Here is an 18,676-nt window from a genome sequence, read left to right on the forward strand (position 1 = left end):
CTGACTTCTTGTGTCTTGAACACATTAGTTCTGGCAGTTTTGCAGCTCCTGGAGAAAGTTGTTCTGACGGTTGCCATGGAGGCTTTTACGTCCCGTCACAGCTGCAATATGGTAGTCACCAACTCTTGGCACTCAGAGACCAGAATCTTGCAATGGATATCAATCTAGATTTGCCACCCGAATGTGTAGTTAATTCCAAGTTTATGAGAGTATACAATAACATAGGATTGGGATTCATAAATTTGTTCTTGTATGTCAACTACACACCAGTATCAAAGTCAAAGGAAAAATACAAATTTTAATAATCCACAAATAGCAAAAGGCATCACTTGGGGATCTGTAACTTTTGGGAATACGTCCAAATGGTTTCCATGCAAATCGAGAAAAACATACATGCCAAAAATCTTCATATATCAAATAGCACCACTTTCGGGATCTGTTTGATATATCTGCCAAGTTTTGTTGAAAGATATTGAATGGTTCTCAAGTTATGCTCTGGAAACCAAATCCACCCCTTATTGAGACTTATTGAATAGTCCAAATTGTTTCCATGGAAAGTGAAAAAATAAAAATACTAAAAATCTATAAGTAGCAAAAGGCACCACTTAAGGTTCTGTTAGATATATCAAAGACGAAATGATTACGGACGGACACACAGACAGAGAGACAGATGAGGCATTTTATGCCAGGGGGATATAAAAAGGTATTGTTAGATCACTAGTTTCCTCAATTTTGTGTCAGTAGTGTAGCACTAGAATTAACATTTTGAAATCATTTCTACTCCTTGCCACATCACTGTTTGAAGGAACAATCCACTCTGGAAATCTTATCCCATGAATCAATTGAATGTTAATAGCCAACACTTTTTTCATTTGCTCCAAAAAGAAAATCCGTGATTTCACTGTGGCTGTTGTTGGTGTTGGCGGAGTTGGGAGTGTAACAGCAGAGATGTTGGCCAGGTGCGGCATAGGAAAGGTAAGGTGGCAGTTATTTACAATGGAGATTTACCATGGTTTTATTCACTTTGCTAATGGGATGACAAATGAAACCCGTTAAATCTTCACCCACACCAAACAAAGAGAAGTTTGCACAGGTAAATGTCAGCTTGCTCTATTGTGTAATCAAACAGTTGAAACAATTAAAAAAAATTGAGTGAGTGAGTGAGTTAAAACTTATATGAACATCAGCAGTAATCACTGGTATTTCCGCCATATCATTTCTTGAATAGGTATGACTTATTGAAAGAAAACAAAACGAACATTTTTTTTCATTCATCTTCTAATTTTTTTCTTTAATCAGATGGAGCTGATGCACATTCATCTGTGTGAACCCACTGTTGTTGTTCCTCATCTTCTGTTTATTCCTGACCAGACAGAGCTAGCTATCATTCACATTTGTAAACCCCTCATTGATGTTCCTCATCTTCTGTTTATTCCTGACCAGACAGAGCTTGCTATCATTCACATTTGTAAACCCCTTATTGATGTTCCTCATCTTCTGTTTATTCCTGACCAGACAGAGCTTGCTATCATTCACATTTGTAAACCCCTTATTGATGTTCCTCATCTTCTGTTTATTCCTGACCAGACAGAGCTTGCTATCATTCACATTTGTAAACCCCTTATTGATGTTCCTCATCTTCTGTTTATTCCTGACCAGACAGAGCTTGCTATCATTCACATTTGTAAACCCCTTATTGATGTTCCTCATCTTCTATTTATTCCTGACCAGACAGAGCTAGCTATCATTCACATTTTGTAAACCCCTTATTGATGTTCCTCATCTTCTGTTTATTCCTGACCAGACAGAGCTTGCTATCATTCACATTTGTAAACCCCTTATTGATGTTCCTCATCTTCTGTTTATTCCTGACCAGACAGAGCTTGCTATCATTCACATTTGTAAACCCCTTATTGATGTTCCTCATCTTCTATTTATTCCTGACCAGACAGAGCTAGCTATCATTCACATTTGTAAACCCCTTATTGATGTTCCTCATCTTCTGTTTATTCCTGACCAGTCAGAGCTAGCTATCATTCACATTTGTAAACCCCTTATTGATGTTCCTCATCTTCTGTTTATTCCTGACCAGACAGAGCTAGCTATCATTCACATTTGTAAACCCCTTATTGATGTTCCTCATCTTCTGTTTATTCCTGACCAGACAGAGCTAGCTATCATTCACATTTGTAAACCCTTATTGATGTTCCTCATCTTCTGTTTATTCCTGACCAGACAGAGCTAGCTATCATTCACATTTGTAAACCGCTTCTGATGTTCCTCATCTTCTGTTTATTCCTGACCAGACAGAGCTAGCTATCATTCACATTTGTAAACCCCTTATTGATGTTCCTCATCTTCTGTTTATTCCTGACCAGACAGAGCTAGCTATCATTCACATTTGTAAATCGCTTCTGATGTTCCTCATCTTCTGTTTATTTCTGACCAGACAGAGCTAGCTATCATTCACATTTGTAAACCCCTTATTGATGTTCCTCATCTTCTACTGTATGTCTGTGACCAGATAGAGTTTGCGAACACTCACCTGTGTACACCTCGTTTGTTATTACTCAGTAACTAGCTCCAGTCATAATATGGCTGATATACTGCAGATGTTGGCATTGGTTTTAACTGATTCACTCTTGGTGTTGATGTTGTTGTTCCTCAGCTTCTACTGTTCGACTATGACAAAGTGGAACTAGCTAACATGAACAGACTCTTCTATCAGCCCAGCCAGGCTGGCATGAGTAAAGTGGAAGCAGCAGAACGCACACTTAGGTATGTCATGTCATAGTAGTTCCTCCAGACACTATAAGTTACACGGTGTTTTGAAAGCGTGTACGGGACTGTAAGAGCCTTGTAAATTCCGTATATTTCCGCAGCCGAAGGAAATACGGAATATACAAGGGTCTTACAGTCCGGTACACTCTTTCAAAAAACTGTGTGACGAATTTATTACCCTTAAGATCTTTTTATTTAGCTTATCTTTAAACAACAACATTCAATCATCGGCAGAACGAGACGCAAAACGTTTCGCCATGATTTTTCCAAAACGGTCATAAAGGGAGATAACTTAGGATGGCTTAGTTTATGACAAAATTATCGAATTTAACTTTTTATATCTTGGATATATTTATGGACACAAACAAATAAGAAATTATGGCAACAATTTTATTACTCTGTGTATGCTCATAATTGAATACGCCAACTCTAAAATTTCGAAGCGATCAGCCATTTGGCAGCCACATTGCATCTGAGTTCAAGGTCCTTCGTACAACCTACATAGTGTGTCACCAGACAGATTTGACAGGGTGTATGGTTTCGTATGCTTTGACTACTGACCAATCAGAATTCGACAAATTTATCTTAAGGGTAACAATATATATAGTCAGATGGGTGCATGACATCTGAAGATGTCTAATAGCCGTAAGTACACACAGTCAGATGGGTGCATGACATCTGAAGGTGTCTAATAGCCATAAGTACACACAGTCAGATGGGTGCATGACATCTCCAGGTGTCTAGTAGCCATAAGTACAAACGGTCAGATGAATGCATGACACCCCCAGGTGTATAATAGCCATAAGTACACACAGTCAGATGGGTGCATGACATCTGAAGGTGTCTAGTAGCCATAAGTACACACAGTCAGATGGGTGCATGACATCTGAAGGTGTCTAATAGCCATAAGTACACATAGATGGGTGCATGACACCTTCAGGTGTCTAATAGCCATAAGTACACACAGTCAGATGAGTGCATGACACCTCCAGGTGTCTAATAGCCATAAGTACACACAGTCAGATAAGTGCATGACATCTGAAGATGTCTAATAGCCGTAAGTACACACAGACAGATGGGTGCATGACATCTGAAGGTGTCTAATAGCCATAAGTACAAACAGTCAGATGGGTGCATGGCATCTGAAGGTGTCTAGTAGCCATAAGTACACACAGTCAGATGAGTGCATGACACCTCCAGGTGTCTAAAAGCCATAAGTACAAACAGTCAGATGAGTGCATGACACCTCCAGGTGTCTAATAGCCATAAGTACACACAGTCAGATGGGTGCATGACATCTGAAGGTGTCTATAGCCATAAGTACACACAGTCAGATGAGTGCATGGCATCTCCAGGTGTCTAATAGCCATAAGTACACACAGTCAGATAAGTGCATGACATCTGAAGATATCTAATAGCCGTAAGTACACACAGTCAGATGGGTGCATGACATCTGAAGGTGTCTAGTAGCCATAACTACACACAGTCAGATGGGTGCATGACATCTGAAGGTGTCTAATAGCCATAAGTACACACAGTCAGATGGGTGCATGGCATCTGAAGGTGTCTAGTAGCCATAAGTACAGTCAGATGAGTGCATGACACCTCCAGGTGTCTAATAGCCATAAGTACACACAGTCAGATTAGTGCATGACATCTGAAGGTGTATAATAGCCATAAGTACACACAGTCAGATGAGTGCATGGCATCTCCAGGTGTCTAGTAGCCATAAGTACACACAGACAGATGGGTGCATGACATCTGAAGGTGTCTATAGCCATAAGTACACACAGTCAGATGAGTGCATGGCATCTCCAGGTGTCTAGTAGCCATAAGTACAAACAGTCAGATAAGTGCAACACATCTGAAGGTGTCTAGTAGCCATAAGTACACACAGTCAGATGGGTGCATGACATCTCCAGGTGTCTAATAGCCATAAGTACACACAGTCAGATGAGTGCATGACATCTCCAGGTGTCTAGTAGCCATAAGTACACACAGTCAGATGAGTGCATGGCATCTCCAGGTGTCTAGTAGCCATAAGTACAGACAGTCAGATAAGTGCATGACATCTGAAGGTGTCTAGTAGCCATAAGTACACACAGTCAGATGGGTGCATGACATCTCCAGGTGTCTAATAGCCATAAGTACACACAGTCAGATGGGTGCATGACATCTCCAGGTGTCTAATAGCCATAAGTACACACAGTCAGATGAGTGCATGGCATCTCCAGGTGTCTAATAGCCATAAGTACACACAGTCAGATGAGTGCATGGCATCTCCAGGTGTCTAATAGCCGTAAGTACACACAGTCAGATGAGTGCATGGCATCTCCAGGTGTCTAATAGCCATAAGTACACACAGTCAGATGAATGCATGACACCCCCAGGTGTATAATAGCCATAAGTACACACAGTCAGATGGGTGCATGACATCTGAAGGTGTCTAGTAGCCATAAGTACACACAGTCAGATGAATGCATGACATCTCCAGGTGTCTAATAGCCATAAGTACACACAGTCAGATGGGTGCATGACATCTCCAGGTGTCTAATAGCCATAAGTACACACAGTCAGATGAATGCATGACACCCCCAGGTGTATAATAGCCATAAGTACACACAGTCAGATGGGTGCATGACATCTCCAGGTGTCTAGTAGCCATAAGTACACACAGTCAGATGGGTGCATGACATCTCCAGGTGTCTAATAGCCATAAGTACACACAGTCAGATGAATGCATGACATCTCCAGGTGTCTAGTAGCCATAAGTACAAACGGTCAGATGAATGCATGACACCCCCAGGTGTATAATAGCCATAAGTACACACAGTCAGATGAATGCATGACATCTCCAGGTGTCTAGTAGCCATAAGTACACACAGTCAGATGAATGCATGACACCCCCAGGTGTATAATAGCCATAAGTACACACAGTCAGATGAATGCATGACATCTCCAGGTGTCTAGTAGCCATAAGTACACACAGTCAGATGGGTGCATGACATCTGAAGGTGTCTAATAGCCATAAGTACACACAGATGGGTGCATGACATCTGAAGGTGTCTAGTAGCCATAAGTACAAACGGTCAGATGAATGCATGACACCCCCAGGTGTATAATAGCCATAAGTACACTCAGTCAGATGGGTGCATGACATCTGAAGGTGTCTAGTAGCCATAAGTACACACAGTCAGATGGGTGCATGACATCTGAAGGTGTCTAATAGCCATAAGTACACACAGATGGGTGCATGACATCTGAAGGTATCTAGTAGCCATAAATACAGACAGTCAGATGGGTGTATGACATCTCCAGGTCTCTTAATAGCCATAAGTACAGTCAGATGGGTGTATGACATCTCTAGGTCTCTTAATATACATAAGTACACACAGTCAGATGGGTGCATGACATCTGAAGGTATGTAATATACATAAGTACACACAGTCAGATTAGTAGCCATAAATACACACAGTGGGTGTATGGCATCTCCAGGTGTCTCATAGCCATAAGTACACCCAGATGGGTGTATGACATCTCTAGATGTCAAATAGCCATAAGTACACACAGATGGGTGCATGACATCTGAGGGTATCTAATATACATAAGTACACACCGTCAGATGGGTGTATGACATCTCCAGATGTCTAATAGCCATAAGTACATGCAGATGGGTGCATTACATCTCAAGGTGTCTTAATATACATAAGTACACACAGTCACATGGGTGTATGACACCTCCCGGTGTCTAATATACATAAGTACACACAGTCACATGGGTGTATGGCACCTCCAGGTGTCTAATAGCCATAAGTACACACAGTCAGATGAGTGCATGACACCTCAAGGTGTCTGATAGCCATAAGTACACACAGTCAGATGGTGCATGACACCTCCAGGTGTCTAATAGCCATAAGTCCACACAGATGGTGCATGACATCTGAAGGTTTCTGGTGGACAGCAGAAGTGAGCGGATCAAGAGGTGTATCCGTGCGTGCGTGTGTGTGCAGGAGAGTGCCCTCCCCCGCTTTTTGTCCTGAAAGTTTATTAAATGACCATTAAACTCTCGTGAAATCAAGTGAAAACGCACTGTGCACTTCCCTTTCTCAAACAACTGTATCTGTTCCTGTATATGACACCTTGATATTTTTAGAGCATAGTTTGGAGCATGTTTATTGATAGTGTATAGAGCATACATGTATATTATTTTGCATTTCATTGTCATTGTAGGGATATCAACCCAGATGTGGAGTTTGAAGTATACAACTATAACATAACAACTCTGGACAACTTCAACCACTTTGTGGAGAGGATCAGGTTAGTTGATGGCTTGTGTAGTCAGTGAAGCCATGTCAGCAGAATACATGCAGTACATGGGTTGTGTAGTTCAGTGAAGCCATGTCAGCAGAATACATGCAGTACATGGGTTGTGTAGTCAGTGAAGCCATGTCAGCAGAATACATGCAGTGCATGGGTTGTGTGTCAGTGAAGCCATGTGTGTGAAACCATGTCAGCAGAATACATGCAGTACAAGTCAGTGAAGCTATGTCAGCAGAATACATGCAGTGCATGGGTTGTGTAGTCAGTGAAGCCATGTCAGCAGAATACATGCAGTGCATGGGTTGTGTGTCAGTGAAGCCATGTCAGCAGAATACATGCAGTACATGGGTTGTGTAGTCAGTGAAGCCATGTCAGCAGAATACATGCAGTACATGGGTTGTGTGTCAGTGAAGCCATGTCAGCAGAATACATGCAGTACATGGGTTGTGTAGTCAGTGAAGCCATGTCAGCAGAATACATGCAGTGCATGGGTTGTGTGTCAGTGAAGCCATGTCAGCAGAATACAGTCAGTGAAGCCATGTCAGCCGAATACATGCAGTACATGGGTTGGCAGTTGGTGAAACTATGTCAGCCGAATACATGCAGTACATGGGTTGTGTGTCAGTGAAGCCATGTCAGCAGAATACATGCAGTGCATGGGTTGTGTGTCAGTGAAGCCATGTCAGCCGAATACATGCAGTACATGGGTTGGCAGTTGGTGAAACTATGTCAGCAGAATACATGCAGTACATGGGTTGTGTAGTCAGTAAAGCTATGTCAGCAGAATACATGCAGTGCATGGGTTGTGAAGTCAGTGAAGCTGTGTCAGCAGAATACATGCAGTACATGGGTTGTGTAGTCAGTGAAGCTATGTCAGCAGAATACATGCAGTGCATGGGTTGTGTAGTCAGTGAAGCTGTGTCAGCAGAATACATGCAGTGCATGGGTTGTGAAGTCAGTGAAGCTGTGTCAGCAGAATACATGCAGTGCATGGGTTGTGTAGTCAGTGAAGCTATGTCAGCAGAATACATGCAGTACATGGGTTGTGAAGTCAGTGAAGCTGTGTCAGCAGAATACATGCAGTGCATGGGTTGTGTAGTCAGTGAAGCTATGTCAGCAGAATACATGCAGTACATGGGTTGTGTAGTCAGTGAAGCTGTGTCAGCAGAATACATGCAGTGCATGGGTTGTGTAGTCAGTGAAGCTATGTCAGCAGAATACATGGAGTACATGGGTTGTGTAGTCAGTAAAGCTATGTCAGCAGAATACATGCAGTGCATGGGTTGTGTAGTCAGTGAAGCCATGTCAGCAGAATACATGCAGTACATGGGTTGTGTAGTCAGTGAAGCTATGTCAGTCAGCAGAATACATGAAGTACATGGGTTGTGTAGTCAGTGAAGCTGTGTCAGCAGAATACATGCAGTACATGGGTTGTGTAGTCAGTGAAGCTATGTCAGTCAGCAGAATACATGCAGTACATGGGTTGTGTAGTCAGTGAAGCTATGTCAGTCTGCAGAATACATGCAGTGCATGGGTTGTGTAGTCAGTGAAGCCATGTCAGCAGAATACATGCAGTACATGGGTTGTGTAGTCAGTGAAGCCATGTCAGCAGAATACATGCAGTGCATGGGTTGTGTAGTCAGTGAAGCTGTGTCAGCAGAATACATGCAGTGCATGGGTTGTGAAGTCAGTGAAGCTGTGTCAGCAGAATACATGCAGTGCATGGGTTGTGTAGTCAGTGAAGCTGTGTCAGCAGAATACATGCAGTGCATGGGTTGTGTAGTCAGTGAAGCTATGTCAGCAGAATACATGCAGTACATGGGTTGTGTAGTCAGTGAAGCTATGTCAGTCAGCAGAATACATGAAGTACATGGGTTGTGTAGTCAGTGAAGCTGTGTCAGCAGAATACATGCAGTACATGGGTTGTGTAGTCAGTGAAGCTGTGTCAGCAGAATACATGCAGTGCATGGGTTGTGTAGTCAGTGAAGCTATGTCAGCAGAATACATGCAGTACATGGGTTGTGTAGTCAGTGAAGCTGTGTCAGCAGAATACATGCAGTGCATGGGTTGTGTAGTCAGTGAAGCTATGTCAGCAGAATACATGCAGTACATGGGTTGTGTAGTCAGTAAAGCTATGTCAGCAGAATACATGCAGTGCATGGGTTGTGTAGTCAGTGAAGCCATGTCAGCAGAATACATGCAGTACATGGGTTTATTGTGAATCAGTGAAGCTATGTCAGTCAGCAGAGATACAGTACATGGGTTTGTGTAGTCAGTGAAGCATGTCAGCAGAATACATGCAGTACATGGGTTGTGTAGTCAGTGAAGCTATGTCAGTCAGCAGAATACATGCAGTACATGGGTTGTGTAGTCAGTGAAGCTATGTCAGTCTGCAGAATACATGCAGTGCATGGGTTGTGTAGTCAGTGAAGCCATGTCAGCAGAATACATGCAGTGCATGGGTTGTGTAGTCAGTGAAGCCATGTCAGCAGAATACATGCAGTACATGGGTTGTGTAGTCAATGAAGCTATGTCAGCAGTACACATGCAGTACATGGTTTGTGTAGTCAGTGAAGCCATGTCAGCAGAATACATGCAGTGCATGGGTTGTGTAGTCAGTGAAGCTGTGTCAGCAGAATACTTGCAGTACATGGGTTGTGTAGTCAGTGAAGCTATGTCAGCAGAATACATGCAGTACATGGGTTGTGTAGTCAGTGAAGCCATGTCAGCCGAATACATGCAGTACATGGGTTGTGTAGTCAGTGAGCCATGTCAGCAGAATACATGCAGTACATGGGTTGTGTAGTCAGTGAAGCTATGTCAGCAGAATACATGCAGTGCATGGGTTGTGAAGTCAGTGAAGCTGTGTCAGCAGAATACATGCAGTACATGGGTTGTGTAGTCAGTGAAGCTATGTCAGCAGAATACATGCAGTACATGGGTTGTATAGTCAGTGAAGCTGTTCCAGCAGAATACATGCAGTACATGGGTTGTGAAGTCAGTGAAGCCGTGTCAGCAGAATACATGCAGTACATGGGTTGTGTAGTCAGTGAAGCCATGTCAGCAGAATACATGCAGTACATGGGTTGTGTAGTCAGTGAAACTGTGTCAGCAGAATACATGCAGTACATGGGTTGTGTAGTCAGTGAAGCCATGTCAGCAGAATACATGCAGTGCATGGGTTGTGTGTCAGTGAAGCCATGTCAGCAGAATACATGCAGTGCATGGGTTGTGTGTCAGTGAAGCCATGTCAGCCGAATACATGCAGTACATGGGTTGGCAGTTGGTGAAACTATGTCAGCCGAATACATGCAGTACATGGGTTGTGTGTCCAGTGAAGCCATGTCAGCAGAATACATGCAGTGCATGGGTTATTATTAATCAGTGAAGCCATGTCAGCCGAATACATGCAGTACATGGGTTGGCAGTTGGTGAAAATATGTCAGCAGAATACATGCAGTACATGGGTTGTGTAGTCAGTAAAGCTATGTCAGCAGAATACATGCAGTGCATGGGTTGTGAAGTCAGTGAAGCTGTGTCAGCAGAATACATGCAGTACATGGGTTGTGTAGTCAGTGAAGCTATGTCAGCAGAATACATGCAGTGCATGGGTTGTGTAGTCAGTGAAGCTGTGTCAAGCAGAATACATGCAGTGCATGGGTTGTGTGAAGTCAGTGAAGCTGTGTCAGCAGAATACATGCAGTGCATGGGTTGTGTGTAGTCAGTGAAGCTATGTCAGCAGAATACATGCAGTACATGGGTTGTGTAGTCAGTGAAGCTATGTCAGCAGAATACATGCAGTACATGGGTTGTGTAGTCCAGTGAAGCTATGTCAGCAGAATACATGCAGTACATGGGTTATTGTAGTCAGTGAAGCTATGTCAGCAGAATACATGCAGTACATGGGTTATTGTAGTCAGTGAAGCCATGTCAGCAGAATACATGCAGTACATGGGTTGTGTAGTCAGTGAAGCCATGTCAGCAGAATACATGCAGTACATGGGTTGTGTAGTTGGTGAAACTATGTTAGCAGAATACATGCAGTGCATGGGTTGTGTAGTCAGTGAAGCCATGTCAGCAGAATACATGCAGTACATGGGTTTAAGTCAGTGTAGTCAGTGAAGCTATGTCAGTCAGCAGAATACATGCAGTACATGGGTTGTGTAGTCAGTGAAGCTATGTCAGCAGAATACATGCAGTACATGGGTTTATTGTGTAGTCAGTGAAGCTATGTCAGCAGAATACATGCAGTACATGGGTTATTAGTAGTCAGTGAAGCCATGTCAGCAGAATACATGCAGTGCATGGGTTGTGTAGTCAGTGAAGCTGTGTCAAGAATACATGCAGTGCATGGGTTATTGTAGTCAGTGAAGCTATGTCAGCAGAATACATGGCAGTACATGGGTTATTGTAGTCAGTAAAGCTATGTCAGCAGAATACATGCAGTGCATGGGTGAATCAGTTATTGTAGTCAGTGAAAGCCATGTCAGCAGAATACATGCAGTACATGGGTACGAAGTAGGTTGTGTAGTCAGTGAAGCTATGTTAGTCAGCAGAATACATGAAAGTACATGGGAATACAGTAATGTAGTCAGTGAAGCTGTGTCAGCAGAATACATGCAGTACATGGGTTGTGTAGTCAGTGAAGCTATGTCAGTCAGCAGAATACATGCAGAAGTACATGGGTTGTGTAGTCAGTGAAGCTATGTCAGTCTGCAGAATACATGCAGTGCATGGGTTGTGTAGTCAGTGAAGCTAGCCATGTCAGCAGAATACATGCAGTGCATGGGTTGTGTAGTCAGTGAAGCCATGTCAGCAGAATACATGCAGTACATGGGTTGTGTAGTCAATGAAGCTATGTCAGCAGTACACATGCAGTACATGGTTTGTGTAGTCAGTGAAGCCATGTCAGCAGAATACATGCAGTGCATGGGTTGTGTAGTCAGTGAAGCTGTGTCAGCAGAATACTTGCAGTACATGGGTTGTGTAGTCAGTGAAGCTATGTCAGTCAGAATACATGCAGTACATGGGTTGTGTAGTCAGTGAAGCCATGTCAGCCGAATACATGCAGTACATGGGTTGTGTAGTCAGTGAGCCATGTCAGCAGAATACGTGCAGTACATGGGTTGTGTAGTCAGTGAAGCTATGTCAGCAGAATACATGCAGTGCATGGGTTGTGAAGTCAGTGAAGCTGTGTCAAGCAGAATACATGCAGTACATGGGTTGTGTAGTCAGTGAAGCTATGTCAGCAGAATACATGCAGTACATGGGGTTGTATAGTCAGTGAAGCTGTTCCAGCAGAATACATGCAGTACATGGGTTGTGAAGTCAGTGAAGCCGTGTCAGCAGAATACATGCAGTACATGGGTTGTGTAGTCAGTGAAGCCATGTCAGCAGAATACATGCAGTACATGGGTTGTGTAGTCAGTGAAACTGTGTCAGCAGAATACATGCAGTACATGGGTTGTGTAGTCAGTGAAGCCATGTCAGCAGAATACATGCAGTGCATGGGTTGTGTGTCAGTGAAGCCATGTCAGCAGAATACATGCAGTGCATGGGTTGTGTGTCAGTGAAGCCATGTCAGCCGAATACATGCAGTACATGGGTTGGCAGTTGGTGAAACTATGTCAGCCGAATACATGCAGTACATGGGTTGTGTGTCAGTGAAGCCATGTCAGCAGAATACATGCAGTGCATGGGTTGTGTGTCAGTGAAGCCATGTCAGCCGAATACATGCAGTACATGGGTTGGCAGTTGGTGAAAATATGTCAGCAGAATACATGCAGTACATGGGTTGTGTAGTCAGTAAAGCTATGTCAGCAGAATACATGCAGTGCATGGGTTGTGAAGTCAGTGAAGCTGTGTCAGCAGAATACGTGCAGTACATGGGTTGTGTAGTCAGTGAAGCTATGTCAGCAGAATACATGCAGTGCATGGGTTGTGTGATCAGTGAAGCTGTGTCAGCAGAATACATGCAGTGCATGGGTTGTGAAGAATCAGTGAAGCTGTGTCAGCAGAATACATGCAGTGCATGGGTTGTGTAGTCAGTGAAGCTATGTCAGCAGAATACATGCAGTACATGGGTTGTGTAGTCAGTGAAGCTATGTCAGCAGAATACATGCAGTACATGGGTTGTGTAGTCAGTGAAGCTATGTCAGCAGAATACATGCAGTACATGGGTTGTGTAGTCAGTGAAGCTATGTCAGCAGAATACATGCAGTACATGGGTTGTGTAGTCAGTGAAGCCATGTCAGCCAGAATACATGCAGTACATGGGTTATTGTAGTCAGTGAAAGCCATGTCAGCAGAATACATGCAGTACATGGGTTGTGTAGTTGGTGAAACTATGTTAGCAGAATACATGCAGTGCATGGGTTGTGTAGTCAGTGAAGCCATGTCAGCAGAATACATGCAGTACATGGGTTGTGTAGTCAGTGAAGCTATGTCAGTCAGCAGAATACATGCAGTACATGGGTTGTGTAGTCAGTGAAGCTATGTCAGCAGAATACATGCAGTACATGGGTTGTGTAGTCAGTGAAGCTATGTCAGCAGAATACATGCAGTACATGGGTTGTGTAGTCAGTGAAGCTGTGTCAGCAGAATACATGCAGTACATGGGTTGTGTAGTCAGTGAAGCTATGTCAGTCAGCAGAATACATGCAGTACATGGGTTGTGTAGTCAGTGAAGCTATGTCAGTCTGCAGAATACATGCAGTGCATGGGTTGTGTAGTCAGTGAAGCCATGTCAGCAGAATACATGCAGTACATGGGTTGTGTAGTCAGTGAAGCCATGTCAGCAGAATACATGCAGTACATGGGTTGTGTAGTCAATGAAGCTATGTCAGCAGTACACATGCAGTACATGGGTTGTGTAGTCAGTGAAGCCATGTCAGCAGAATACATGCAGTGCATGGGTTGTGTAGTCAGTGAAGCTGTGTCAGCAGAATACTTGCAGTACATGGGTTGTGTAGTCAGTGAAGCTATGTCAGCAGAATACATGCAGTACATGGGTTGTGTAGAAGTCAGTGAAGCCATGTCAGCCGAATACATGCAGTACATGGGTTGTGTAGTCAGTGAGCCATGTCAGCAGAATACGTGCAGTACATGGGTTGTGTAGTCAGTGAAGCTATGTCAGCAGAATACATGCAGTGCATGGGTTGTGAAGTCAGTGAAGCTGTGTCAGCAGAATACATGCAGTACATGGGTTGTGTAGTCAGTGAAGCTATGTCAGCAGAATACATGCAGTACATGGGTTGTATAGTCAGTGAAGCTGTTCCAGCAGAATACATGCAGTACATGGGTTGTGAAGTCAGTGAAGCCGTGTCAGCAGAATACATGCAGTACATGGGTTGTGTAGTCAGTGAAGCCATGTCAGCAGAATACATGCAGTACATGGGTTGTGTAGTCAGTGAAACTGTGTCAGCAGAATACATGCAGTACATGGGTTGTGTAGTCAGTGAAGCCATGTCAGCAGAATACATGCAGTGCATGGGTTGTGTGTCAGTGAAGCCATGTCAGCAGAATACATGCAGTGCATGGGTTGTGTGTCAGTGAAGCCATGTCAGCCGAATACATGCAGTACATGGGTTGGCAGTTGGTGAAACTATGTCAGCCGAATACATGCAGTACATGGGTTGTGTGTCAGTGAAGCCATGTCAGCAGAATACATGCAGTGCATGGGTTGTGTGTCAGTGAAGCCATGTCAGCCGAATACATGCAGTACATGGGTTGGCAGTTGGTGAAACTATGTCAGCAGAATACATGCAGTACATGGGTTGTGTAGTCAGTAAAGCTATGTCAGCAGAATACATGCAGTGCATGGGTTGTGAAGTCAGTGAAGCTGTGTCAGCAGAATACATGCAGTACATGGGTTATTGTAGTCAGTGAAGCTATGTCAGCAGAATACATGCAGTGCATGGGTTGTGTAGTCAGTGAAGCTGTGTCAGCAGAATACATGCAGTGCATGGGTTGTGAAGTCAGTGAAGCTGTGTCAGCAGAATACATGCAGTGCATGGGTTGTGTAGTCAGTGAAGCTATGTCAGCAGAATACATGCAGTACATGGGTTTGTGAAGTCAGTGAAGCTGTGTCAGCAGAATACATGCAGTGCATGGGTTGTGTAGTCAGTGAAGCTATGTCAGCAGAATACATGCAGTACATGGGTTGTGTAGTCAGTGAAGCTGTGTCAGCCGAATACATGCAGTGCATGGGTTGTGTAGTCAGTGAAGCTGTGTCAGCAGAATACATGGAGTACATGGGTTGTGTAGTCAGTAAAGCTATGTCAGCAGAATACATGCAGTGCATTGGTTGTGTAGTCAGTGAAGCCATGTCAGCAGAATACATGCAGTACATGGGTTGTGTAGTCAGTGAAGCTATGTCAGCAGAATACATGCAGTACATGGGTTGTGTAGTCAGTGAAGCTGTGTCAGCAGAATACATGCAGTACATGGGTTGTGTAGTCAGTGAAGCTATGTCAGTCAGCAGAATACATGCAGTACATGGGTTGTGTAGTCAGTGAAGCTATGTCAGTCTGCAGAATACATGCAGTACATGGGTTGTGTAGTCAGTGAAACCATGTCAGCAGAATACATGCAGTACATGGGTTGTGTAGTCAGTGAAGCCATGTCAGCAGAATACATGCAGTACATGGGTTGTGTAGTCAGTGAAGCTATGTCAGCAGTACACATGCAGTACATGGGTTGTGTAGTCAGTGAAGCCATGTCAGCAGAATACATGCAGTGCATGGGTTGTGTAGTCAGTGAAGCTGTGTCAGCAGAATACTTGCAGTACATGGGTTGTGTAGTCAGTGAAGCTATGTCAGCAGAATACATGCAGTACATGGGTTGTGTAGTCAGTGAAGCCATGTCAGCCGAATACATGCAGTACATGGGTTGTGTAGTCAGTGAGCCATGTCAGCAGAATACGTGCAGTACATGGGTTGTGTAGTCAGTGAAGCTATGTCAGCAGAATACATGCAGTGCATGGGTTGTGAAGTCAGTGAAGCTGTGTCAGCAGAATACTTGCAGTACATGGGTTTGTGTAGTCAGTGAAGCTATGTCAGCAGAATACATGCAGTACATGGGTTGTATAGTCAGTGAAGCTGTGTTCAGCAGAATACATGCAGTACATGGGTTGTGAAGTCAGTGAAGCCGTGTCAGCAGAATACATGCAGTACATGGGTTGTGTAGTCAGTGAAGCCATGTCAGCAGAATACATGCAGTACATGGGTTGTGTAGTCAGGTGAAACTGTGTCAGCAGAATACATGCAGTACATGGGTTGTGTAGTCAGTGAAGCCATGTCAGCAGAATACATGCATTGTAGTCAGTGAAACCATGTCAACCATACATGCAGAATACATGCAGTACATGGGTTGTGTAGTCAGTGAAGCTATACATGGGTTGTGTAGTCAGTGAAGCTATGTCAGCAGAATACATGCAGTACATGGGTTGTGTAGTCCAGTGAAGCTATGTCAGCAGAATACATGCAGTACATGGGTTGTGTAGTCAGTGAAGCTATGTCAGCAGAATACATGCAGTACATGGGTTGTGTAGTCAGTGAAGCCATGTCAGCAGAATACATGCAGTACATGGGTTGTGTAGTCAGTGAAGCCATGTCAGCAGAATACATGCAGTACATGGGTTGTGTAGTTGGTGAAACTATGTTAGCAGAATACATGCAGTGCATGGGTTGTGTAGTCAGTGAAGCCATGTCAGCAGAATACATGCAGTACATGGGTTGTGTAGTCAGTGAAGCTATGTCAGTCAGCAGAATACATGCAGTACATGGGTTGTGTAGTCAGTGAAGCTATGTCAGCAGAATACATGCAGTACATGGGTTGTGTAGTCAGTGAAGCTATGTCAGCAGAATACATGCAGTACATGGGTTGTGTAGTCAGTGAAGCTGTGTCAGCAGAATACATGCAGTACATGGGTTGTGTAGTCAGTGAAGCTATGTCAGTCAGCAGAATACATGCAGTACATGGGTTGTGTAGTCAGTGAAGCTATGTCAGTCTGCAGAATACATGCAGTACATGGGTTGTGTAGTCAGTGAAGCCATGTCAGCAGAATACATGCAGTACATGGGTTGTGTAGTCAGTGAAGCCATGTCAGCAGAATACATGCAGTACATGGGTTGTGTAGTCAGTGAAGCTATGTCAGCAGTACACATGCAGTACATGGGTTGTGTAGTCAGTGAAGCCATGTCAGCAGAATACATCAGTGATGAAGCCATGTCAGCAGAATACATGCAGTGCATGGGTTGTGTAGTCAGTGAAGCTGTGTCAGCAGAATACTTGCAGTACATGGGTTGTGTAGTCAGTGAAGCTATGTCAGCAGAATACATGCAGTACATGGGTTGTGTAGTCAGTGAAGCCATGTCAGCCGAATACATGCAGTACATGGGTTGTGTAGTCAGTGAGCCATGTCAGCAGAATACGTGCAGTACATGGGTTGTGTAGTCAGTGAAGCTATGTCAGCAGAATACATGCAGTGCATGGGTTGTGAAGTCAGTGAAGCTGTGTCAGCAGAATACATGCAGTACATGGGTTGTGTAGTCAGTGAAGCTATGTCAGCAGAATACATGCAGTACATGGGTTGTATAGTCAGTGAAGCTGTTCCAGCAGAATACATGCAGTACATGGGTTGTGAAGTCAGTGAAGCCGTGTCAGCAGAATACATGCAGTACATGGGTTGTGTAGTCAGTGAAGCCATGTCAGCAGAATACATGCAGTACATGGGTTGTGTAGTCAGTGAAGCCATGTCAGCAGAATACATGCAGTACATGGGTTGTGTAGTCAGTGAAGCTATGTCAGCAGAATACATGCAGTACATGGGTTGTGTAGTCAGTGAAACTGTGTCAGCAGAATACATGCAGTACATGGGTTGTGTAGTCAGTGAAGCTATGTCAGCAGAATACATGCAGTACATGGGTTGTGTAGTCAGTGAAGCTATGTCAGCAGAATACATGCAGTACATGGGTTGTGTAGTCAGTGAAGCTATGTCAGCAGAATACATGCAGTACATGGGTTGTGTAGTCAGTGAAGCCATGTCAGCAGAATACATGCAGTACATGGGTTGTTTAGTTGGTGAAACTATGTTAGCAGAATACATGCAGTGCATGGGTTGTGTAGTCAGTGAAGCCATGTCAGCAGAATACATGCAGTACATGGGTTGTGTAGTCAGTGAAGCTATGTCAGCAGAATACATGCAGTACATGGGTTGTGTAGTCAGTGAAGCTATGTCAGCAGAATACATGCAGTACATGGGTTGTGTAGTCAGTGAAGCTGTGTCAGCAGACATGCAGTACATGGGTTGTGTAGTCAGTGAAGCTGTGTCAGTGCAGTCAGTCAGTGAAGCTATGTCAGCAGAATACATGCAGTACATGGGTTGTGTAGTCAGTGAAGCTGTGTCAGCAGAATACATGCAGTACATGGGTTGTGTAGTCAGTGAAGCCATGTCAGCAGAATACATGCAGTACATGGGTTGTGTAGTCAGTGAAGCTATGTCAGCAGAATACATGCAGTGCATGGGTTGTGTAGTCAGTGAAGCCATGTCAGCAGAATACATGCAGTACATGGG

The 18,676-nt window shown here is 43.8% G+C and overlaps 1 protein-coding gene across 1 annotated transcript in view; it reads left to right on the forward strand.

The window, feature by feature from the left end:
- The window catches only part of LOC124288800 (ubiquitin-like modifier-activating enzyme 5), a 105,650-nt gene that overhangs the window by 11,969 nt on the left and 75,005 nt on the right, over window positions 1-18,676 (forward strand). Inside the window, exons 3-5 of the mRNA XM_046725328.1 lie at window positions 886-975; window positions 2,669-2,778; window positions 7,012-7,098. Of these exons, the coding sequence (XP_046581284.1) occupies window positions 886-975; window positions 2,669-2,778; window positions 7,012-7,098 (287 nt within the window). The remainder of the gene's footprint in view (window positions 1-885; window positions 976-2,668; window positions 2,779-7,011; window positions 7,099-18,676) is intronic.

Source organism: Haliotis rubra, unplaced genomic scaffold (assembly GCF_003918875.1).
Source record: "Haliotis rubra isolate DU_JTF1 unplaced genomic scaffold, ASM391887v1 Scf425, whole genome shotgun sequence".
In the NCBI taxonomy this organism is placed as follows: Eukaryota; Metazoa; Mollusca; class Gastropoda; order Lepetellida; family Haliotidae; genus Haliotis; species Haliotis rubra.